General features: G+C 43.0%; 1 protein-coding gene across 4 annotated transcripts in view; it reads right to left on the bottom strand.

The window, feature by feature from the left end:
• Positions 1 to 25987, bottom strand: part of DYNC1I2 (dynein cytoplasmic 1 intermediate chain 2) — a 136065-nt gene that overhangs the window by 64601 nt on the left and 45477 nt on the right. For 3 of the 4 annotated variants that reach the window (XM_040441761.1, XM_040441759.1, XM_040441760.1), the window contains exon 6: positions 19484 to 19599. In XM_040441761.1, the coding sequence (XP_040297695.1) occupies positions 19484 to 19599 (116 nt within the window). Of the gene's footprint in view, positions 1 to 19483; positions 19600 to 24699; positions 24760 to 25987 lie in introns of all 4 variants that reach the window. The other variant, XM_040441762.1, reaches the window with a different exon arrangement.

The following is a 25987-nucleotide window of genomic DNA, read 5'->3' on the forward strand; positions in this document are numbered from 1 at the left end:
GTCATTTTAATCCTGCCTGTAGTGATATCACCTCTATGTACAGATAAGACAGGATCGACCATTCACAATAGGCGATTGTCAGAGCTTATCTATTCTTTCTTTGCCAATGACCTCTGCACAGGTCACAGAGCATGTCTAGAAAACTCAACAATAGAAGCAATGGCCGCCTCTTTTGACTAGATTACGCCTATAAAAAGAGGGGGAGGGGACAGGGATGTGGAATACATAGGACCGATCGACAAGGAATGGCAGTCATTTCAGTTTCCAGTACATACAAAAACTTTTATTTCTATTTTTTTTCCAATCTAGTATGCGCTTAGGAGTTTTTAAAAAAACTAACAGACCCTGAGGCCGAAAACCCCTAAAAAAAAAAAAAAATATATATATATATATATATATATATATATATATAAAAAAGTGTCAAGGAATAATCCAAAGCCATGACCAGCCTGTGCCAGGATTAATTTGTAAATTGAGAATGCATCATGTTGAAACCATAGCAGAATACATTTTAAAAGTTTTTGTACGATAAAAAAATAAAATAAAAATGCAATTCACAAAAAACAACAACAAAAGGAATGGAGCTATATAACCAAGATAGATTATGACGACACGACATGGCTGGCCAGAATAAGTTTCATCCTGAAAAAATGTCAATGCTGACAGATCCAGAAACACAAAGGTCAAGTTAAAAATCTGAATGCATAAAGCGCGTCAGCACATGCACAAGGGTAGCATTCAAATAAGAGCCCGAATCCATGTTTTAGGTTTAAAAAGATTTTATTTATTTATTTATTTATTTAAAGAAGGATGGGTGCTTTAATCCAAATGGTAATGACACACGCCGGTCCGACATTACTTGAAATTGAGTGATTTGCACGTTCTGACAAGTTTACAGAACTCGGATAAATGGCATGAATGATTTCAATATATGCTCATACTTTTGAACCAAATGGTGAAGGTTAAAATCTTTCCTTTCAAGGGCCTCAATCAGCCACAAAGGAAAACAGTAATCACTGTCTTTTCAGCCGGCCCAACCGCATTTGTCAGCCCTTTCTCCGTCAATGCAGCCCGAGCAATCAACCTGCCAAGCATTCAGAATGGAAAAACAATCTGAAAATACAGGGTATAATGCACCTGCCAGTGAAAATGGCCATTTCAAGAAAAGCTAGTGATCTCAGTGACCCTGCTGAGGAGGCGGTGGTGCAAAGGGGAAAGAGCGCTTCAAAGAAATCTTACTGATCTGCACTCACTAACACACTGACACTTTTTTTTTACAAAGCATGCCAGTTAGGGCTTTTTGTGCTTCTTGGAAAGGAGAGAGAGAGAAAGCTTTTTGGGGGCAAAATAATCACGGAATGGAAAGGAGATGGTGGCGGCGGGGAGGGGTTGGCTGAAATAAGCTGCTCATGAGGAGGTGAATGATAAGGACAAGGGCTAGAATAACCATGTGCAGGGGCCTGCGATGTAGTTAATAGATGCACACCTCTGTAGGCTGTGCAAAATTATATATATATATATATATATATATTTATTATCTCATTGCAGCAGTAGAGTCTCACTTAAATCCTATTAAAACACAACAAACAATTCCCAATATACACCCTATTATTCCCCTTTTGTTTGCCCTGCCTCATCACCTGCCTTAAAAAAAAGTGACCTCCTTTCTTATGGGTCAACCAGTATGTAGGTGTCCACAGAGGAGATATGGAAGGAGGGGGGGTGGTATAAGAAAAATACTGTGGAATTACCATCAACCAGATGACCGATAAGGTGCCAAAGCCACCCATGTTCACCAGAAAAAAAAAAGTAATCACCACATCCTCTAGGCAAGGAAGAACAACCCATCACTGTTAATGACTTTTTACCTGGCCCAAGGATCCTGCGAATTATCAGAAATGAATGTTTTTACAAAAAGCTTGTTTGTTGGGTGATCTGACATTTACGCTGCATATAAAAAAAAAAAAAAAAAATTGTTTATGAGCAGCAGATTACCCTCTGGAAGTCGGGATCTGCTACTGACAAGCACTGAATCTGTCACAGTAGCGATCATTCACTACAATAGAGTTCAGCTGCAATACCAGATACAACCCAAGGACAGGTGTGGCTCGGTTTATACAAGAACTCAGACATCATTTCCTAAGGCTAGTTGCACACTAGAGTCAGAGATCCAGCAGGCTGGACCTCTGCCCACGCAGCAGTTTTTTTCCGTCCGATTCTCAGCATATTTGCCGAATGTGGACGGATCTCTGCCGGTCCATATTCTAGTGAATGGGACAAGACGGATCCCTACAAACCTCTGGCAATGCCGAGTACACAGGCTGATCTCTGACGCTAGTGTGCAACTAGACTAAGGCCCCTTTCACACGAGCAAGTTTTCCGCACGGGTGCAAGGCGTAACGTGAACGCATTGCACCCGCACTGAATCCTGACCCATTGATTTCACATGAGCGTTGTTTTTCACGCATCACTTCTGCGTTGCGTGAAAATCGCAGCATGTTCTGTATTCTGCGTTTAGAAGTGAACGAGGCTGCGTGAAAAACGCATTGCATCCGAAAGCAAATCCGGGTGTGATGCGTTTTTCACTGATGGTTGCTAAGAGATGTTAATAGTAAATCTTCAGTTATTTATCACGCGCGTGAAAAACGCATCCAAATGCATTGCACCCGCGCGGAAAAAACTGAACTGAACGCAATCGCAGACAAAACTGACTTGCCTGCAAAATGGTGCAAGTTTCACTGAACGCACCCTGAACGCATCCGGAGAAAATTTGCCACGCCGTGTGAAAGAGGCCTAAGGCTTGACAACTTTAAAAGGGAATGTATCATAATTTTTTTTACTAGTGTTTAAATCATGTTTTCATGTTAAACTTATCTTTAAAGAATTGTTGGTGGTTATTTTTAATTTCCCATGTCAATATCTATTTTTACACAAAAACCATAATATTTAGCAGTTTTCGCACTGGCCACTAAGCCTAAAAATAGGCACCACTTTTTGCTTTGTACAGATCACATTACTGCAGTTATCTGCTTATCAATACAGACAGGACACCATTATGGCAGATACCACCTACAAAAGATAATACAGGATACATCAGAATCAGCTTTATTCGCCAAACACGACACAATCGATCGTGCCCGGAATTGGGTTAGGCACAAGTACAGGCATAGTACTAGTGGTTGACAAGAGGCGGTGGGGAACACGGGGGAAGGGGGGTAAGGCTCTGCGATGGGCACAGCAGGGGTGAGGGATTATGAGCGGATGATGGGGCATGGTGAGCAGTCTGACGGCCGTTGGGAAGAAAGTGTTCAGCCTCCTCGATGTCCTGATACCTGCGGCCGGACTTTAGACGTCTGAAGAGATGATGGCCCGGATGGGAGTGGTCATTGGATATTTTCAGAGCCCTGGAGCGCAGTCTGTCGGAGAAGATAGAGTCAATGGGTGGTAGTGGCAGTCGGGTAGTTCTCTCCGCCGAGCTGATGACCCTTTGTAGTTTGCGCTTGTCACTGGCTGATGAGACGGCATACCAAACCAGGAGAGACGAGCACAGGACCGACTCGATGGTGCAGGAGTAGAAGAACTTCAGTAGGTCCTGTGCCATGCCGAACTTCTTCAGTTGTCGAAAGAAGAGCCGCTGGCGAGCCTTCTTTATGATAGACGAGATGTTGGGACGCCAGGATAGGTCCTCAGAGATTGTCGTGCCTAGGAGGTGGGCGCTGGGTACCCTTGCGACTTCAGATCCGTCAATGTAGGTCGGAGGCGGATTTGCCTTTCTCTTCCTGAAGTCGATGACCAGCCCGACCGTCTTTGTGGTGTTTAGGACCAGATTGTGCGTGCCACACCAGTTGCTGACCCTGTCGATTTCCTTACGGTAGGCCTGCTTGTCGTTGTCGCTAATCAGGCCCACGAGTGTGGTGTCATCTGCGAACTTGTTGACTTTAACCGAGGCCTCAACCGATCTGCACTCGTTCGTGTACAGAGAGAACAGGAACGGCGATAGTACACATCCCTGAGGGGCGCCAGTGTTGGTGACCCTCGGTTTGGAGGACAGATTGCCTATTCTGAGGACCTGGGGCCTGTTAGTGAGGAAGCCCATGATTCAATGTCGTAGTGTTGGGTGGACATCAAGCGCCGTGGAGGTTCCTCTGCAGGATGCTGGGGGGGATGGTATTAAAAGCCGAGCTGAAGTCTAGAAGGAGGATTCTCGCGTATGTGTTGGGTTTGTCATTCACAATAGGTGATATCACCGTTTATCTATTCTTTCCTTGTACAATGACCTCTGCACAGGTCACAGAGCATGCCTAGAAAACTCTCCCATAGAAGTCAGTGAGGTCTCCTCCAGACCATTGTGGTCCACGGTGGCGTATCTCTAAATGCTGTTAACAGCTCAGGTAAGATGGCCGCCCCATAATCATGTTCAGAAAATAGAATAAAATATTTACAATCAGAAAATAAAAACAGATTAGAAAAAAAGGATGTGTGTTACTATCTGGTGTCAACTGGCAGAAAAGAATTTCGGTCACACAATTCCTTTAACTCCAGGATTTACATATTGATGACCTATCCTCAGGATAGGTCATCAATAAGAGATTTTTGGGGATCAGACTCCTGGCACCCCTGCTGATCAGCTGTTTGAGGAAGCAGAGGTGCTCACCAAAAAGTTTCAGTGAGCGCCACACATTTGATAGCAGATGTCCTTGGTATTGCAGCTCAGCCCCATTCACTTGAATAGGACTGCACCTAGTGACCGATGAACGTGATGTCACATGGTCTAGAAAAACTCCTTTAAAGGCTACTTTCAAACTCACATTTTGGCTTTCCGTTTACGAGATCCGTTCAGGGCTCTCACAAGCGGTCCAAAACGGATCAGTTTTGCCCTAATGCATTCTGAATGGAAAAGGATCCGCTCACAATGCATCAGTTTGCCTCCGTTCCGTCTCTATTTCGCTCTGGAGGCGGACACCAAAACGCTGCCTGCAGCGTTTTGCTGTCCGCCTGACGAAGCGGAGCCAAATGGCACATAATGTAAGTCAATGGGGACGGATCTGTTTTCTCTGACACAATCTGGCACAATCGAAAATGGATCCGTCTCCCATTGACTTCCAATGGTGTTCATGACGGATCCGTCTTGGCTATGTTACAGATAATACAGACAGATCCGCTCATGACGGATGCATGCAGTTGTATTATTGTAACGGATTCGTTTTTGCAGATCCACGACGGATCCGCCCAAAACGCGATTGTAAAAGTAGCCTAGAGCTGTTTGGAGAACACTGTTCCTAAAAGACAGCACTGGCTACTTTAAAAAAATAATAATAATAAACGACTATCTTGATTACAAGCTACAGCCTTTTGTGAGAATAAATGTCCCAGCATACAACCACAGTACATCTAAATGCTCGGGCGACAGCCATCTCTTCCAACCCTCTCATACACATACATGTTCAGCTCGGCTGAACATAAACAGGTATTCTACATAGAGCAAAAAAAGCAGCTTAAAGACACTTCTGGAGACGTCTTATGTGCTGTGAGAACAAAAGGATCTGCCAAACATTTTTTTAATCGCCCGACAGAGTTGGGAGCTCTCCACACACATTAGAGTGTCGGCCAAATCACTGTAAAGGAAAAAAACGTTCTATAACCAACTTTTGACCCTACAGAACTTGGAAGAAAATAAGACCAACAGATCTTCACGAAGACCTCCTCAAACAATTCTCCGTATTTCAGCACCCGGGTCCCTTGTGATGCTTTGGTGGACTAGGGTTAATTGTGGTTTTAAGTGGAATTAGACTAAACAAAGACATTAAATCAATTTGCCATCACAAAACAATACAACTATGACGTGTATTCCATAAGATACAGATAACAGAAACCATGAGAAGTAAATCAAGGTTCCCATTTATGGCTGATCTGGACAATGCATCCACTTAAAGATATTATAAAGTCGATGACCAGATACCTGTTGAAGGTGGTTTTCCTTTGACACTGTATGAGACAAATGCCAAAACACGTACCATATTTTTCACCCTATAAGAGGCACCTGCCCATAAGACATACCTAGGTTTTAGATGAGGGAAAAAATAAAAAAATATATATATCTTTCATTAGAACCCCAATGTTAATCAGACCTCAGCTTAGAGCACCGATAAGACCCCCAGTGTTAATCAGACCTCACCTCAGAGCCCCAATCAGACCTCAGATCACAACCCCAATGTTAATAAGAACCCCTCATTCAGAACCCCAATGTAAATGACCCCAAGCAGACCTCAGATCAAAACCCCAATGTAAATGACCCCCCCCCCCCCAAAGCAGCCCTCAGATCAGAGCCCGATGTGAATGACCCCCAAACAGACCTCAGATCAGACCCCCTAGACTCAGAGAAGACAGTAATAAACTATTAACAATTAACTTACCTGCTCTGGACACCGCAGCCGCTCCTCACATCCACAGCATGAAGTCACAGCACACTGACGTCCTCGCGCTGTACGCAGTCCAGCACAGCAATGGGCTGAGGACGACCAGGAAGCAGCGAGTACAGAGCCTCCTGTACTAAGGAGCGCTTCCATAATGACACACTGACATCCCCCCCCCCCCCCCCCCCCCCCCGCACACACACACAGACACACACACACTTTGGGGGGAAGAAAGTGCATCTTATAGGGTGAAAAATTGTATTTCTTTTCTAAGTCACTGGTATTCCACCAAAATGACCGGCGACCCAGTGGTCTGACGCATGGATGACCAGCCTCAAATCGGATGTTGACACGAGGAGACCTGCATCGCCCAAGGAGGAGCAATGGAGCCAGAAGCCAGCGGCAGGGATCAGGCAAGTAATATCCCCACTGCATGTCCTGCCATGCTGGCCAGTCTGCAGAAAAGCTCCCCTGAGGTGAACAACCCCCTTTAATTTGTAGACTTAATTTTGATGTAAGTTATACCTTCATATAATGCAGCTTGCAGTTCAAGCATTTATCCTAGCCTTGGACTCTAGATATGCAACACATACTGTCTATTATAAACCATCTCAGCCAATCAGGTGCATTGTGAGGGCTGCCTGGTTTATAGACTTATGTGACGTAGGGAATCAAATACATTTATGGGGTATACACAAAGCCCAATGAATGCTCCTGATCAGTAGTGAAGGCTAAGCGGGATGAGTGCATGGCACTGACATATACATTCCTCAACGTAGAATTTTCAACACCAAGAAGGAAAAGTCATGAAATTATGGAAATTCCAAGATCAATAGACATCATAATGATATGCAAATGATTTAAAAAAAATGGAAACAAAATATTCAATACATCGCAATTTATTCATCATCAAGTATGAGCGCCAGGACGGATGTGTAAAGGCCTTTTCACAGCGCTGCTGATGTGGTCTCCAGACCAATCTCCGGGTATCATTGCATCGGAGACAAAAGCGCGACTCCTCTCTGAAGAGGATAGACCTCCAATCCAACCTTGCTGTGCACCTTGATAGCCTTTAAGAGCAGCGGCGCGAGGTCAATAGAACACCCGAGACTGGATGTCTGGCTCATAGTGCAATGTCAAACACCTTCTGATGTTTTGTGCAGATGCCGTCTACTGCCCTAGGCTTGGGATGTGACGTTCAATTTCACATGCAGTACAGAATGGATCACTACACGTCATTCTTCAAATCAGACGATCCGTTCGCGCAGAAGTTTGCTTCTGTGCACCTCTTGCTGTCATTCCAGTTCGTTGTTGTTCTCCCAACCACAGGGACACACAGTGCTGACATCTCGGCCTAGGGATGAAGAGATTGGACTGATAAACCAAGGTCGCTAGGCTCAAGGATTCTGTCCATCTCAGTAGTGACAACTGGCACGTCGATACTTTGTACAATCATCCCACATGACTTGATCTGATTTTTGAGGTTTCATGTGGCTACAAAAAATGATCAATCTGGCTTTTATACTCCTGCCACATGTCACAGTTCGGAGCTAGGTGCTTGAAAATGTAATTATCTGCAGATCTTAGTGACACCTGCTACTTCCTCAATCTGCATAACTTTATCACTTGTCCTTCTTGGTGTTTCAATTTCAATATTGAGGTGTAGTTCTGAATATCACTTACCCTGTAACTTCTACTCTAGGTGGCAAATATACTCAAGCGACCATATCTGCGAGGCCAAGAGAAAGACATGTAATATAAACGTGGTATGCAAACTTAAACGGCTTTAATGGAGCATTTTGCAGTGACAGTTTACCAAATACGCTGGGAAAGCATCCAGTGTATATGTAAAACATATCCTTAGGCCAACACTCACCTGACTCCAGGCCCAAAGTCTCCTTTTGGGTTCCTTCATTATATCTTTTATTCTGGAACAGCACAGTCTAATGCACTATTCTGTACAGGTTATACCATGCAGTCCAGACATTAGTCGGGAGGATTACATGACTTATACCTCCGACAAACTATAAAAAGGCAGTGTGAAAACAGCCTTAGGAAGGCTACATTTTTTTGCCTTCTTTCGATAAACTTATAACCCCATTAAAGTGGTTCTCCGGGCTCAAGATGGGTCATCAATATCAGATGGGCGGGGGTCCGGCACGTGCTGTCTCTCTTCCTCTTCGCTGCTGCTTTGCCATAGACATCAGCGGTGAGCAGTTAGAGAGAAGGGAGAAGACACGTGCACACCGTGTGGAACGGCTCCTTATACAGCTGATCGGCAGGGGTCCCGGGTGTGGGTCTCCCGTCAATCTGATATTGATGATTTTCCAATAAAAAAAAAAAAAAAGTTCATTCTTGGAAAAGCACATTTCTAAATAACTAACTTAAAAGATAACAGCATGGCAACCTGCAGCCACCACTAGAGGGCGCTAACATATACTGTACTACTCAATAATAAGCTGCCCCTAGTGGTTGCTGCTGGCACCCCCTATGTCTGTGCAAGGTACTGTATCTGGACATCCCTATAAAACGGGGAAAAAAAACACAGCTGTGACTGCAAAGAGGTCGCTCAGCTAAAGTAATTTCTAAATATACCGGTATGTTCAGTGCAAGGTTCTCTGTGCCCCCACCCGAAAAAGGAAATCTGGTTGATATGCAAATTAGGTTGCTGTGGAGCCCCACTCCTCCACTTCTCTCCTCCTAGCTGCGGTGGCGTCACCATGCTGCTGTAAAATCTTGCGCATGCTCACCTTCGCTTTATGTGTTCACCTGCATGGTCTGTATTGATCTGACTAACTGAGCTGCGCCCTTTGTGGATACAATCAGACTTGTTTTTCGAATCCTGTGCAGCCCCTTGGGAGATGATTCAGTCTGCACCACCTGAACTATACCATGGCGATCTAGAACCTTATACACATCCATGCCAAATCCTCCGAAGCGCAGAAAAATCTTCTACAGCCAAGAACAAAAAAAAAAAAAAAACTACTCAAACTGGCAAAGTTAGTAATTATTCCATGATCTGTCTCTGATAGTACAAGAATGCATGTCACGGACTGGTAATGCATTTATGCATGACCATTTTGTCCTACCTTTAAAAAAAAAAAATCATGTATTCCCCCTCTAGTTATTTTTCATTCATTTACAGCTGTTAAAGTGCAGCGCCTAACGGAAAACAGAAAAACAAAAGGGAAAAAAAAAAAACAACTTTGCTTGAACTTCCAAAGCTGTTAAGACCATGGATGTCACGTCAACGGATCAATGAATATTCATTGCCGTCTCCTAAGTGGTTAACTCCATGCTTTTCCTGACAGGAGAGCTAAGGTTACGCACGGTATAGTAAAAATGGCAGAAAAGTAGCGGTTGCCTTAAGCGATGACAAACCTCTTGTCAATAGATGCTAAAGCCTGGTTTAATGAGCCGGTGAATTTTTACTTGGGAGGTAACATCAAAATTGTGATGTATTTTGGTGCGACGGAAAGAAAAACAGCTCTGCAAATTAGGCTGCAGCCGGCAATAACACTATAGAGTAAAAATTCCAGTTGTCTGAATAATCTTTTGCCGCGGAGCAGGTTAATCAAAGTTAAATCATCTGTGAAATGGGTGCCTTTTGTTAAGCTCAAGGTGTCTTCATCTCAAAAGATGTTCGAGCAGGATTTCATTTAAGATTTTGGGCATGCCCCGTGAAGGAGGGAAGCGGAAGAAACAGCAAGTGCGCACAAGCCGGGGCATTAAAATATGTATATTTACCTCGTGTCTTGCATGTCAAAAAAAAGAAATCTGCATGCAGGCATCCCCTGCCGTAATCTACTCTTTATGCGTGTCAAGCACCGCCGCTTCGCATGTTCGGAGTCGGAATTTAGATTAATTCCGTAAAACAAAAGCTAAATGGGAAAATTGAGCTCAATTAACAAGAGCCTTCTATTAAAATAAGGAATAAATGACAGGAAAAGGGGGAATACAAAGATAATGTCATTCAGGGGAGCTAATGGGTTATCGCTGGGGTGTCTGCGGCACACGGATCCTTGGGTTATTATCTCAGGAGGAGATAGAAGACTATACTACGAGACAGATCAATGACGACTTGCAAGGTTTCCATCTTAAACTATACATTAAGGGCAGCGTTTTGTAAATTCTTAAAGGGGTAACCTAAAATTGAAACCTAAATTTAAAATAAAAAAATAAAAATCATAAAGATGACGTTCACTTTAGCAATTCCGCACTGCTCCAATTCCAATGCTTTGCGGATCCCCCATTGCTCTCTGTATCTTGGCCTCCAGCATTCCCATCATGCGATGAGTATTGACAGCCCTCTCCTACAACCGGTGATTGTCTGCCGTGGTCATGTCTGTGCCAGGACTTCACTGCAGGATGCCCAGATACGGAGACTGGTGGGAGACCTGGGAAGTGCTGGAACCGGAGCGGCAGGGGAGTGGTAAGGCGAGTAATTACATCCGTTATTAGTTCATGGAATTCTAGTTTAGATGGTTGGACCACACCTTTTTGCTAAAAGTAGCAGGGATTTTAAAAAAAATGTATATATTTTTTTTACGAACCAAACGAACACAGCACAAATAACATTTTAACAGTGGGTTCAGTATGGTTTCAATTTGTCACATAGTGGCATCAATGAAGACCATACCTAAAAAGTAGATGTAGTTGGTCGCGGGTGCAAGTGTGGTCTGAGGGTACAGAAAAAAGCCAAGTTAAGTCTAAGAGCCAAGTTGGGTCTAATGCCACATATGGCTTTCAAAATTTTTACTATTATGAAGGTGGGGAGCAAAGGCCAATCACTTTCCATGAAGGTGAATAATCTGTTGAATGGGTGCAGCAGCAGGTTCTCGGCCTTTGACCAAAACTAGCTGGGCAAATACCGTGTAGCATTATGAGAGATTCAAATCTATTCAAGCATCTACGGTATTTTTACGGCTTTCAATCTTACATAATGTGACCATCTCAAAGCAGGCCTAACAGGTAAACTTCAGGATTGACAGGTATCCAAACTAATCTAAACCTAGTTAAAAGTAATATTTTAAAATAAAAAAAAAACATGAAGAAACTGCATTAGTCTCTCTCTTCACAGTTCACACTGGTATCAAGGTTTCCACTTGTTTCCATGTTTTATTAAGTGGTCACTGTTGTGTTACATAGTACTGGTGACTATAAGGAACTTTGTAATAGATCTTATCAATGAAAAATGCCTTTTTCTCCAGTTATCAGCAGTTCCCCTTTTCATAAACTTTCTCTCTGAATTCTATAATAAAGCTGCTTTGAGAGAACACAGAAGTCCTCTCCTGCGTAACGGAAACCGGACCGGTCCATTATGCTGGCCATAGACTTGTATTAAGACAGAGCAAAGCGAAATGCCTCTAAAAGGCATTACATTATGCATGCCATCCTTGAATTGTGTTATGGTCCGTGGTAACAGGAGCCGTAACGCAATTCTGCGGTAACTGCAACTAATAAACATAAGTTCACTCACCCAGGGATGGACTGGGACAATAAAGTGGCCCTGGACTTCAGCCAGACCGGCCCACTTTATTTTTCCCAAACACACTCAAAAAAGGGGTTATGTCTCTTCAGCAAGTGGCATTTATCTTGTAGAGAAAGTTAATACCAGGCACTTACTAATGTATTGTGATTGTCCATATTGCTTCCTTTGCTGGCGGGAGTCATTTTTCCATCACATTATGCACGGCTCGTTTCCATGGTTTTGACCACCCTGTAATCCAGCAGCGGTGGTCATGCTTGCACACTATAGGAGTAGCCGGGATTGTGGGAGTGCACATAGTTTGGTGCTTTTTTCGACCACCAATGCTGGATTACAGGGAGGTCGTAACCATGATGACGAGCCATGTATAATGTGCTGGGAGACATTTTGTCTCTATGGCACTATCTGCCCTAATAGTGATACAGTGCCCACATAGAGCACGATAGTGCCCTCCTATTCACAGAAAAATAGCGCATTTGTACCCATATAGTACCTACCTAGGTGCATAGAAAGTGCCATACTTTGGCTCTATGTCGGCACTGTATGACTGTGGCCAAAGTACTGTAGGTTTTCACTTTAGGTAGGTACTGTATGGCACCATAAGCAAGAAATACACCATTTATCTGTGCATAACATGGCGCTATCTGAGCACTGTATGACCGTGGGAAGACCTGGGCATACTATGCTCAGATAAGTTGTGTATTTAGTGTCTACAGTGCCCACAAAGTGCCATATCATACCTACCTAGAGCTAAAACGTGGGCAGAAAGTGCCATACTTTGCCTATAATTATACTCTGTCTACACAAGTATGGCGCTTTCCGAGTATGGGTTCTATATGGCACTATGTGGGCACGACAGGCACTAAATGCGCCATTTATCTGTGGATAGTATGGCACCATCTGCCCACAATCATACAGTGCCCACATAGAACCAAATATCGCCGTACCCACACTATTATATGGCAGTGCCCAGAGCGCCATATGTTGACTATGTGGGCAGATAGTGCCCTACTATGCCCAGATAAATAGTGCCCTTAGTGACTGCAGTGCCAAACTGTACCCACCTAGAGCCAATCTGTGCACAGAAAGTGCCATACTTTGTCCACAGTGACAAAGTGCCCTTTCTGTGCACAGTCTGGCTCCAGGTAGGTATTCTACTACACGTGGGGGCACAGCGCTCATCTCTTTAGTAAAGAGTCTTTACTACCTTACATTCAGCTCCCGCCTCCAGCCTCCAGTAACAAGTGCGGGCGGCAGCGCTCACTCACTGACGTCACGCGCCTGCGCCGCCTAGTGGGAGGAGCAGGCGTGTGACGTCAGTGAGTGAGCGCCGCCCCCACACTGCCTGCTGTTACTGGAGCTTTACCCCCCTGATGGCGGCCCTGGCCGGCCCATAATTCGATCGGCCCACCGGGATTCTCCCGGTACTCCCGATGGCCAGTCCATCGCTGCACTCACCCCTAATCAATGCCACTTCTCTGGTGAGATAGCTGTATTAGTTGCTAGTTAGCAGCTACTCTTGACTGTTATAGATAAAAACATCACTTTGTCTGATCTTGGATGACATTTTGGGGCCTTGGAATCGATTACTCAAGTTATAATGGTTTCAACATATAATGGTCGCTTTGGAACCAATTAATATTGTAACTTGAGGGACCACTGTAATACATACCATTTAAAGGGGTTGTCCAAATACAAAATATCTCTCTCTACCTCTCTCTGATATCTATCTAATATTTCTGTATCTCATATATAAATCCATTCTGTCTCATCTGTCATATCCATCTATCTGTCATATCTAGAGAAAAGAAAAAGTAAAACAGCAGCACTCTCCAGGTTGCCAGGTGCAAATCCCACTCAAATTCCCGGACCAGGAACAGCAGAACAAAATCGATGAAATGAGGGCAGCACTCCGGTCTTGTGGTGAAAAAAAGGTGAATTTTATGACACCCAACAGCTGTTGGGTGTAATAAAATTCACCTTTTTTCACCACAAGACCAGAGTGCTGCCCTCATTTCATCGATTTTATCTGTCATATCTATCTAGTAGCATTATACTATTACATGCCCGCTATAGCCAAATGAACAGAGCGGCTCTGAGGGACAGGGGTCCTCAGTATCATATTGGAACAGTATGGGACATGTACAATAATCTGATGGGAGCAGTTACTTTAACACTATCATCTCTGGACAGTTGAACAGTAGCGGTGGTAAAGCAATAGTTATTCTGAATAGGCAGGAGGCTGGCGCTTTCATGGGGTGCAGGTATTATACCGCGGGGTTTCTCTTACATTGCATTGGCTGTAACATACCCATCAGCAGTAGGAGCTAATGCAATGCATCTATTCAGGTGAACAGCAGAGCAAATCACTATCTCTACATGATGTTGTAGTTGCGGGGCCCATGCTGCGTCTCCTCAGGGGCGCTCTGTCAGCATCTATATGGTCACCATTCATTCAAGTTCTTCTCATCAGGTTTGAAAAAGATCAAATACAATAAGCAACTCTACCAAGTGAAGGCTACATAATAAATGTCGTATTTAGTACGGGTCACCTATATTATGTCCTTGCAGCCTTATACTGTACTGTGCCTTTCATTACTTCTTTTTACCGGCATTTAAACAAGGGCACATGATATTTCTACAAATTACAAGATGATCTGTTGGCTACAATAGTATCCTATGGAGCAAGTAAAATACAGATGTAGCTGAGATGAGTTGGTATTTTGGCACAATTCATCATAACATGCTTTCCCATATCAGTGTAAATCTAACTCAGAAGTAATAAGAGGGGTTGTCCAGTATTAGAAAAAAACATGTCTGCTTTCTTCCAAAAAACAGCATCACACCTATCCACAGGTTGTGTGTGGTACTGCTGCTCTGCCCCACTGATGCCAATGGAGCAGACCTGCAATACCAGACAACCCATGGGCAAGGTGGTTCTATTTATGGGAGAAAGCAGCCATGTTTTTCTAATCCTGGGCAACAACATTTGTCTTATCCCATGAATCATTCTCATGGTCCTGAAAGGCTGTCAATAGTTGCAGTGCAGTGTTCTCAGCATAAGGCTCCATTCACACGTCCGCAATTCTGATCCGCATTTTGCGGAACGGAATTGCGGACCCATTCATTTCTATGGGGCCGCACAATGTGCTGCCCGGATCCGGAATTGCGTATCCGCACTTCCGGGTCCGCAATTCCGTTCCCGAAAAAAATAGAACATATCCTATTCTTGTCCGCAATTACGGACAAGATTAGGAATTTTCTATTAAGTGCCGGCGATGTGTGGTCCGCAAAATGCAGAACGCACATTACTGGTGTCAGTGTTTTATGGATCCGCAAAACACACACGGACATGTGAATGGACCCTAAAACTATCATTTTTTGCTTCCATGTGTCCCCTGTGGATGAGGGCAGCCTCAGCGCAGAATCGGTCTCCTTCCCCTTCTGACAGCTAACAGTATAATCCCTTCTCACTTCCCCTGTGGAAGGAGTCTTCTCCACTATACTGCCATGCTACTGCAGAGGCTCTGCTCCTTCTCTGACAAGTAGGGCAGGAAGCCATTTCTACCGGCTGACTGCAGTGAACAGAGGATCGCTATGTGGGACAAGTGCCTGAGCATGAGTGTCCACCAGCCCTCGGCTAATTAGGTGTACATGCACATTGCTATACAATTTGACCACCAGGTGGAGACATACTGTTTAAGGAAAATCTTCACTGGATCATTTTTTAACAGCATGTAAAAGCAAATATGCTTCATTTCTACAATCTATATAATAAATATGATATTCGAGGGTGGAGCAACTCCTTTAATACAACTATTTCAGCTCCGCAACATCTTCCATGCTAAGATTTAGAGCGGTGTAGAAAAGCGTAGCTTTACCTCTGATCTACTACGTTATGGCTTTGCCGCAGGCTGCCCCCACCCTTCCTTCCCAGTCAGACATATCCATGAGTGCAAAAACCTCTCACCGGGTACGTTCACCTCTGGAGCATCCCGGGTTCGGCAGGCCGTTCCGGCAGTGAACAGCCTACGGGAGTTCTAGCGGTGGTGTAAGATAAGAAAAATAGAACCTGAAAACCTGAAGGTTCTCTAGCAACAAAGAAAAGATCAAGAGGGCAAAGCCCTGGACCATAATCGCACGAGTCGCCCCAGCCTGAAATGGCTGATAACAGGGAACTATGGCCTGCATTCTATGCAGAGAAGATGCAGCAGCCCTTCAGCTCCTTGAATGGTTGGCACGCTGAGACTATAATTTAGGTAGGGGGCATTTTTTCCGCCTCACTTCGACCTTTGAAGTTGTATGAAAACACTAACCTGAAACCTCGTAGATGATGAATTTCTTCCGGACGCCACGTGGTGTGCTTTTATCTTCTTGATATTGGCTGCGTTCTTTTTTACAGTACGAGGATTTTACTCAGAACTGTGAATCATTTTATCTTCCCACCGGGAGACGCGCATTATACAAATAAACATTACTATTATTGCGCTCAGACGGTGAATAAATGAGGGATTTTGTGACCGGCTCTATACCGTAGCTCACAGCGGCGGCGTAACCCGCGGCAGATTTACGCATGTAGCATGGAGGATACACATTTGTACAGTGCTTGGACTAATCTCAACATTGGAGCCAATTACGGTGAGGACAATTTCAGGTGTCTATCAATCTGTTATTTACAGATTCGTCCAAGAATAAAGGTACGTACATTTACTTCACCAGAGCCCCATTCCTTCAGCTCCGCTCCTTAAGAGCCATCCCTGAACCCTGGCATCTGATCATTTTATCTTAACAGCTTTTAAAAGCAAATGAATACATACATATATAATGTGTGAATCCTGTCACACGTGACGTTTTTACTTCACAGCCCGATTTCTTATATCCTGCAGAGCGGTGCATAGCTTCTTGAAGTACAGAGATTATGCCATGACTATTTCATGCCCCCCCCACCAATCAACAGCAATACACTTACCAGGAGTATTTCCAGGCATGAGGCTGGTGTATGAATCTTATTGCAAGGAACTCATGTACATATGAAGACTTTACATATACAGACAAATGGACCACACGCCACTATGGTGGTCTACATACAAAATGTCATTTTCCGAAGATACGAAGAATGGTACCCCAGGACTAAGACAGCAGGACTATGTAGCGTAAAAGAAATACATTACAATGTTTGCTAACATTTCTATTGCATTTGCTTAAAATGGTTCTGCAGTTTTTTTAAACTGATGATCTATCCTCTGGATAAATCCTCAGCATCTGATCGGCAGGGGTCCGACACCCGGGACCCCCGCCGATCAGCTGTTTGAGAAGGCAGCGGCCCTGGCAGTAGTGCTGCGGCCTTCTCGCTGTTTACCGCTGGCCCAGTGACGTCAGGACTAGTATCAATGGCCTGTGCGGGGCTAAGCTCCATTTAAATTAACAGAGCTTAGCCCCGCCCAGGCCATTGAAACTAGTCGTGACGTCACTGGGCCTGCGGTAAACAGCGAGAAGGCCGCAGCACTACTGCCAGGGCCGCTGCCTTCTCAAACAGCTGATCGGCGGGGGTCCCCGGGTGTCCGACTCCCGCCGATCAGATGCTGATGATCTATCCAGAGGAAAAAACTGCAGAACACCTTTAAGGGTTAGGCTACTTTCACACTTGCGTTCAGAGCGGATCCGTCTGGTGTCTGCACAGACGGATCCGCTCCTATAATGCAAACGTTTGGATCCGTTCAGAACGGATCCGTCTCCATTATAGTTCAGAAAAAATTCTAAGTGTGAAAGTTAGTCAGACGGATCCGTCCAGACTTTACATTGAAAGTCAATGGGGACGGATCAGTTTGAAAATTGCACCATATTGTGTCAACTTCAAACGGATCCGTCCCCATTGACTTACATTGTAAGTCTGGACGGATCCGTTCGCCTCCGCACGGCCAGGCGGACACCCGAACGCTGCAAGCTGCGTTCGGGTGTCCACCTGCTGAGCGGTACGGAGGCCAAGCGGAGCCAGACTGAGGCATTCTGAGCGGATCCGCATCCACTCAGAATGCATTGGGGCTGTACGGATCCGTTCGGGGCCGCTTGTGAGAGCCTTCAAACGGAGCTCACAAGCGGAACCCTTGCACGCAAGTGTAAAAGTAGCCTTAGAAAACCTTGTTAAGGTTAATTACTACATTTACCTGCAGTCCCATGTAAAACGACATAACACTGCAATATCAGAAGCTGTGCTAAATGACAACCAATGTCCTAAAGGAGGATGCCTGGCAAGTCTACGTGCACGTCTACATTCGTCAGTAGCCTCCATTATAGATTCAGCCATATCGGATGTGAAGAGCAGCGCAGCACACAGCACTATACTTTCTGTCTAAAAGGTAGACACCACCACACACCCCATTTTAAGTCAATAGGGTCTGATGACCACCAATGATGTGTGTGAGGTGACTGGTCTCTACAAAGCATGTGCGATCACAGCCTAATTGGTGAACAGCAGGCCATTTTAAAGGGGATTAAAACTAAGGTGTGGTCAAGTACTGCCATGATATGACCTTGAACCACGTCCTTTTCTTCCATGTCAGAATATAATACAAATGGAAAACCCCTTAAAAAGGGTTGAAACCAGCACCTGGATCTGAATACTTTTGTAATTGCATGTAATTAAACATTTTGAATAGCCACTGAGTTAATCACTAAAATGTATCAGTATAGCGCCACCTGCTCTTTGTCCTTTTTCTTATTTCTTTGTCCGTCTCACTGAGTAGGTCGCACATGCTCAGTTTCATCCTTCATCTGCCTCCTGAGCTGCAGCAGAAAGGACACTCCCCTTCAGCTCTCAGCTTGATATAAATCTAGCAGAGCAATGAATGTGGAGATCTCTGGATCCATGTGAGGTACAGGGCTGGTTCTAGCTTTATTAGCTGAGGTCTGATTTTCATTTTTTACATTAAAGTGTAACGGTCATGTTTTAATGAAAATATATAATATATATAGCATGTTATTTAGTTTCTTCACATATCACTGTATTACTTGAGTGTTTCTCCTTAGTTATGACTGTTTTAACCTCTACAATATGAGGACCAGTGGAAAGGGACATTAATAAAAGCTGTTATTATAAGGCAACTAAAAGATCTGTTGGCAATAATTGATAGACTGACTCAGGTATACGTGCCTAGCTCTAATAAACTAGCAAATAAAAAAATATGACAGTTACACTTTAATCATGTGATAACCCCTTTAAATGCAGCTTTAAGAGTGTTTACAAAATTAAAAGGCCATTTGTGACCAGACAAAGCCTTGCTTGTTATGGCATCTGAGACACCCAGTGTACCCATCATGCCACATCTGACAGTCCAAAGGGGTCCCATCCCCTTAATTAAAATACTGTATGGCAATCCAAACAGAGGTTTGAGAGGCTGTAAGGAGTGTTTAGTTAGTTTTCCATCCACAGTATTGGTAGAGAGGCAGGGTCTTTACTGGTAACAGCTAACACAATGCAACCCATATGATCAAAGGCAGAGCAATCAAAACTAAATAAATAGCATAAATACATCGAATCTACATATTAAATTGTGCATAGGAATATAAGTAAAAAGAGGTTTACCTTCATTTTCCTGGGTGACGGTTGGGGTCTGTGTCTCCTTTGTATACGTGACCGTTTCTTTTGGAGGAAAATCCACTTGGGTAATTTTGGCCATGCCCAACTTCAATGGACCACGTCTATAAAATATGTTCACAATTAGAATAATAAAGTTCAGCAACAGGTGGCGCACCAAGACGTGAGCGTGCCATGATGATATACAATTGTTTGCACAGCCAAAATTCACATTACTTAGGCACTGCAGTGAATGTTTGGTGCATAACGCACCAGAAAAACTCCCGACATATACTGTATGTGAGGACTGAAATGTTGCAATGTCTGGTACACATATATATGTATACACACACACACAAAAGGTTGGCCACTCCTGGTTAAAATTACTGTTACTGTGAATAGTTAAGCAAGTTGAAGATGAAATGACCTCCAAAAGTCATAAAGTTAAAGATTACACATTCCCTTTGTATTTTAAGCAAAAACTTTTTATCTTTTACATTTTCAAAATAACAAAACAGGAAAGCGTCCCGAAGCAAAACTCTGGGAACCCTGCATGGCTAGTACCTAGTATAACCCCCCTTTGGCAAGTATCACAGCTTGTGAACGCTTTTTGTAGCCAGCCAAGAGTCTTTCAATTCTTGTTTGGGGGATTTTTATCCATTCTTCCAGTTCTGTGAGATTCCTAGGCTGTCTTGCATGCACTGCCATTTTGAGGTCTATCCACATATTTTCTATGATGTTCAGATCAGGGGACTGTGAGGGCCATGGTAAAACCTTCAGCTTGCACCTTTTGAGGTAGTCTATTGTGGATGATTTTGAGGTGTTTTTAGGATCATTATCCATTTGTAGAAGCCATCCTCATTTCAACTTCAGCTTTTCTACAGTTTGTGGTATGTTTGCTTCGAGAATTTGTTGTAATTTCATTGAATCAATTCTTCCTTTCTACCCGTAAAATGTTCCCTGTCCTATTGGCTGCAACCCAACCCCAAGGCATGATCGATCCAACCCCATGCTTAATGGTTGGAGAGGTGTTCTTTTCATGAAATTCTGTGCCCTTTTTTTCCTCGAAACATACCTTTGCTCATTGTTATCAAAGAGTTCTATCTTAAAAGGGACACTGTCACCTGGATTTTACTTACTGAACTAATATCACCACGATTTACAAATATGCTAGTATTACTGCCCTGTGTCTTTTATTTGGTCTATAAAATCGGTTTTATTAATATGTAAAGTACCTCAATAAGGAGCCCAACGAGCGCGGCTGGGCTCCAACTGTCAGAGGGACGTCCCCTTGGGCTCCTTATTGAGGCCCTTTACATATTAATAAAACCGATTTTATAGACCAAATAAAAAAGACACAGGGCAGTAATACTAGTATATTTCAAAGTAAATTGTGGAGACTAATGTGGTGAGGTTATTAGCTCAGTAAAGTAAAATCCAGATGACAGTGTCCCTTTAACTTCATCGGTCCACAGGACTAGTTTCCAAAATGCATCAGGCTTGCTTAGATGTTCTATTGTTCTTTTGAAAATTTCTGACTCTGAATTTTGTGGTGAGGATGCAGGAAAGGTTATATTCTGATGACTCTTCCACAAGGGACAGATTTGTGCATGTCGCTGAACAGTATAACAATGTACCACACCTCCAGAGTCTGATAAACCTTCCTGAAGATCTTTTGCAGTCAAGCGGGATTTCCGATTTGCCTATGAGCAGCTGTCTCTGAAATTTTTCTTGGTCTTCCAGGCCTTCTCTTGACCTCCATTGTTCCTGTTAACTGCCATTTCTTAATTATATTTCAAACTCAGGAAATGGCAACCTAAAACGCTCTTTTACCTTCTTATAGCTTTCTCCTGCTTTGTGGGCTTAAACCACTTTCAGAGTGTTGAGCAGCTGCTTAGAAGAACCCATGGCTGCTGTTTTTTGGGAGAAGGTGAGAGACGTCTGGGTATATAAAGTTTTTGAAACTTGCATCACATGGCCTTTCCTAACGATTGCGTACAAGCTGAAACCCTAACAGGCTATTTAAGGTCTCAGACCTCGGTTAAAGTTACCTGAGCACTCAAATCTCTTTGGGTTCCCACACTTTTGCAAGGTACTCCTTTCCCTTTTTTTTTGTGTGCTCTTATCTTTAACTTTATGCCATTTGGAAATCATTATATTTTCAGCTTGCATAACCGTTCACAGTAAATTTTACCAGTTGTGTGTATGTATAAGGTATTCATATGACCCCCGCACACCTGACGGTTGCCAAAAGAGTGTCCTTATGGCCTCTGTTTATCTGGTATACATTTCTACAGAAGAGCATACTCAACTACGCTATCGTAGTATCCTGTAAAATATATATATATATATATATATATATATATATATATATATATATATATATATATACACACACACAAAGTGGGGCAAAAAAGTATTTAGTCAGCCACCAATTGTGTAAGTTTTCCAACTTAAAAAGAGGAGAGAGGCCTGTAATTTTCATCATAGGTATACTTCAACTATGAGAGACAGAATGGGGGGAAAGAATACAGGAAATCACATTGTAGGATTTCTAATGAATGAATTGGTAAATTCCTATGTAAAATAAGTATTTGGTCACCTCACAAACAAGCAAGATTTCTGGCTCTCACAGACCTGTAACTTCTTCTTTAAGAAGTTCCTTTTTCTTTGTCCTCCCCTTGTTACTTGTATTAATGCCACCTGTTTGAAATTGTTATCATTGTAAAAGATACCTGTCAACAACCTCAAACAGTCACACTCCAAACTCCACTATGGCCAAGACCAAAGAGCTGTCGAAGGACACCAGAAACAAAATTGTAGACCTGCACCAAGCTAGGAAGACTGAATCTGCAATAGGCAAGCAGCTTGGTGTGAAGAAAATCAACTGTGGGAGCAATTATTTGAAAATGGAAGACATACAAGACCAGTGATAATCTCCCTCGATCTGGGGCTCCACGCAAGATCTCACCCTGTGGGGTCAAAATGATCACAAGAACGGTGAGCAAAAATCCCAGAACCACACGTGGGGGACCTAGTGAATAACCTACGGAGAGCTGGGACCAAAGGAACAAAAGCTACCATCAGTAACACACTATCCCGCCAGGGACTCAAATCCTGCAGTGCCAGACGTGTCCCCCTGCTTAAGCCAGTACATGTCCGGGCCAGTCTGAAGTTTGCTAGAGAGCATTTTTAAATTATCCAGAAGAGGATTGGAAGAATTTTATATGGTCAGATGAAACCAAAGTAACTTTTTGGTAAAAACTCAACTCGTCGTGTTTGGAGGAGAAAGAATGCAGAGTTGCATCCAAAGAACACCATACCTACTCTGAAGCATGGGGGTGGAAACATCATGCTTTGGGGCTGTTTCTCTGCAAAGGGACCAGGACGACTGATCTGTGTAAAGGAAAGAATGAATGGGGCCATGTATCGTGAGATTGAAGGTGAAACATGGCTGGGTCTTTCAGCATGACAATGATCCCAAACACACCGCCTGGGCAACAAAGAAGTGGCTTCGTAACAAGCATTTCAAAGTCTCCAGATCTCAACCCCATAGAAAACCTTTGGAGGGAGTTGAAAGTCCGTGTTGCCCAGCGACAGCCCCAAAACATCACTGCTCTAGAGGAGATCGGCATGGAGGAATGGGCCAGAATACCAGCATCAGTGTGTGAAAACCTTGTGAAGACTTACAGAAAATCTTTGACCTCTGTCATTGTCAACAAAGGGTATATAAATAAGTTGAGATGAACTTTTGTTATTGACCAAATACTTATTTTCCATCATAATTTGCAAATAAATTTTAAAAAATAATAAAAAAAATCAGGCAATGTGATTTTCTGGATTTTTTTTTTTCTCATTATGTCTCTCATAGTTGAGGTATACCTATGATGAAAATTACAGGCCTCTCTAATCTTTTTAAGTGGGAGAACTTGCACAATTTGTGGCTAACTAAATACTTTTTTGCCCCATTGTATGCATGTGAGTATATATATATATATATATATATATATATATATATATATATATATATATATATAGTACAGACCAAAAGTTTGGACACACCTTCTCATTCAAAGAGTTTTCTTTATTTTCATGACTATGAAGGCATCAAAACTATGAATTAACACATGTGGAATTATATACATAACAAACAAGTGTGAAACAACTGAAAATTTGTCATATTCTAGGTTCTTCAAAGTAGCCACCTTTTGCTTTGATTACTGCTTTGCACACTCTTGGCATTCTCTTGATGAAGAGGTAGTCCCCTGAAATGGTCTTCTAACAGTCTTGAAGGAGTTCCCAGAGATGCTTAGCACTTGTTGGCCCTTTTGCCTTCACTCTGCGGTCCAGCTCACTCCAAACCATCTTAATTGGGTTCAGGTCCGGTGACTGTGGAGGCCAGGTCATCTGGCGCAGCACCCCATCACTCTCCTTCATGGTCAAATAGCCCTTACTTTCAAAGTTTTCCCAATTTTTCGGCTGACTGACTGACCTTCATTTTTTAAAGTAATGATGGCCACTCGTTTTTCTTTACTTAGAATTTGTATTATGGCAAGAAAAAAGCAGCTAACAGTCTATTCAGTAGGACTATTAGCTGTGTATCTACCTGACTTCTCCTCAACACCACTGATGGTCCCAACCCCATTTATAAGGCAAGAAATCCCGCTTATTAAACCTGACAGGGCACACCTGTGAAGTAAAAACCATTTCAGGGGACTACCTCTTGAAGCTCATCAAGAGAATGCCAAGAGTGTGCAAAGCAGTAATCAAAGCAAAAGGTGGCTACTTTGAAGAACCTAGAATATGACATATTTTCAGTTGTTTCACACTTGTTTGTTATGTATATAATTCCACATGTGTTAATTCATAGTTTTGATGCCTTCAGTGTGAATCTACAATTTTCATAGTCATGAAAATAAAGAAAACTCTTTGAATGAGAAGGTGTGTCCAAACTTTTGGTCTGTACTAATATATATATATATATATATATTTTTTTTTTCTTTTAACATATTGGAGACGGATTCCACTGTATGCCTATACAGGAGGTATATATAGGAGGCATCCATCGGATGTATATGTCATGTCGGGGAAAGTGCCCCATTTGCATCTAATGTACATGCACCCTTAAATAACTAGCATCTAATTAATAACCTTAGTAAAATACAGTAAGACTAGTATATAAAGTACACAACACGGCACAACGTAATAATAAATGGTTGCAGTACCCCAGATCAGAGTCAGAGTGGAGCTGAAGAACTGACGGATCTGTGTCCCAGTGCAGAGTCCTGATTGGTTGCCACACAACCACGCAGCGTTAGCAGAAGAGGTCATAGGTTAGTTAAGCAAACACAACAAAGTGGTTAAAAGTACTGAAGACTGGTATTACATAGCAGTTAGTGCAAGTAAGATGAGAACATTCGATCATGCAGCTCATCACGATAAAAATTCACTCTAATAAAAACTTCTAAAACGTATTAATACTAACCACATCCCAGATAAGTATGTACAAGAGTATGAATGCAATTTAACAAATACTACATAAACAACACATCTTGATGTAAGAGAATGTGATCGCTCAACATCCAACACGTCTACTGTGCATTTGTACTAGAAATACTCTTATTGGTTGTCCTGCTAAATGAAGCAGGACAACATTTGTACCAGATACAGGTCGATGAGGTCCTATACCTCCAATGGGGCTGGCTCACCCATGTCCATGTTGTGGTCCCCTGACTTTTTACATCTGGCGGAGTGTGGGCAGGGTCACATGCTCTGCTACTGCCAGTGACATGCCCACAAGTGGCACATTAGCACCGAAGCCAAGTAATGGCTGCAGTGGAGCAAGTGACCATGACTATGCACGACTGGATGTAAACAGTCTGTGGACTGGAACATAAACATGCAGGAGTCATTACAGAGAATCGGAACGGTGGAGAGCAGGTAAGCAAGAATCTTCGATTTACAGAGGCAGGCTGTGAGCATTTTTATAAAAAGTCTTTATTCCCAGAGAATCCCTTTAAGTCAAGTTGCCATGTACATCAGCACTACCATAATTTATTATTACGGCCTAGATTATTTTATTATTACATTTTTTTAATGCAACAGCTTATCCATTAATAGACACCGTGGGACAGGTTGATATACGGTGTCACCACAGAGCAGGGTCTTCTATCTGGTACCACATAGTAGTACCAGTGTCTCCTGAAGCAAAAATCACGGCATCTGTAAAATGTTCACCCTGTTTCAACCACTGATCACCTGCACTATTATTTCTTAAGAGTATTACATATTCTACTAGATCATGACCTTTTCTTTCACAGCCAATTCCCACCAGAGTATAATTAATACACCTCTCGTATAAGTTCAGCCATTTTCATAAAGTCCGAAATGGCATATCTGCTCAGTTATACAGTGATACGCAGGTGGCGGCTGTACACAGACATGCTATTCTGGAATCTGGCAAAGTCGTGTGGCAGCCCCTTGGAGAAGATGTAACGTAATAATGGCCAGCAA

This window comes from Bufo bufo, chromosome 7 (genome assembly GCF_905171765.1).
Source record: "Bufo bufo chromosome 7, aBufBuf1.1, whole genome shotgun sequence".
NCBI lineage: Eukaryota > Metazoa > Chordata > Amphibia > Anura > Bufonidae > Bufo > Bufo bufo.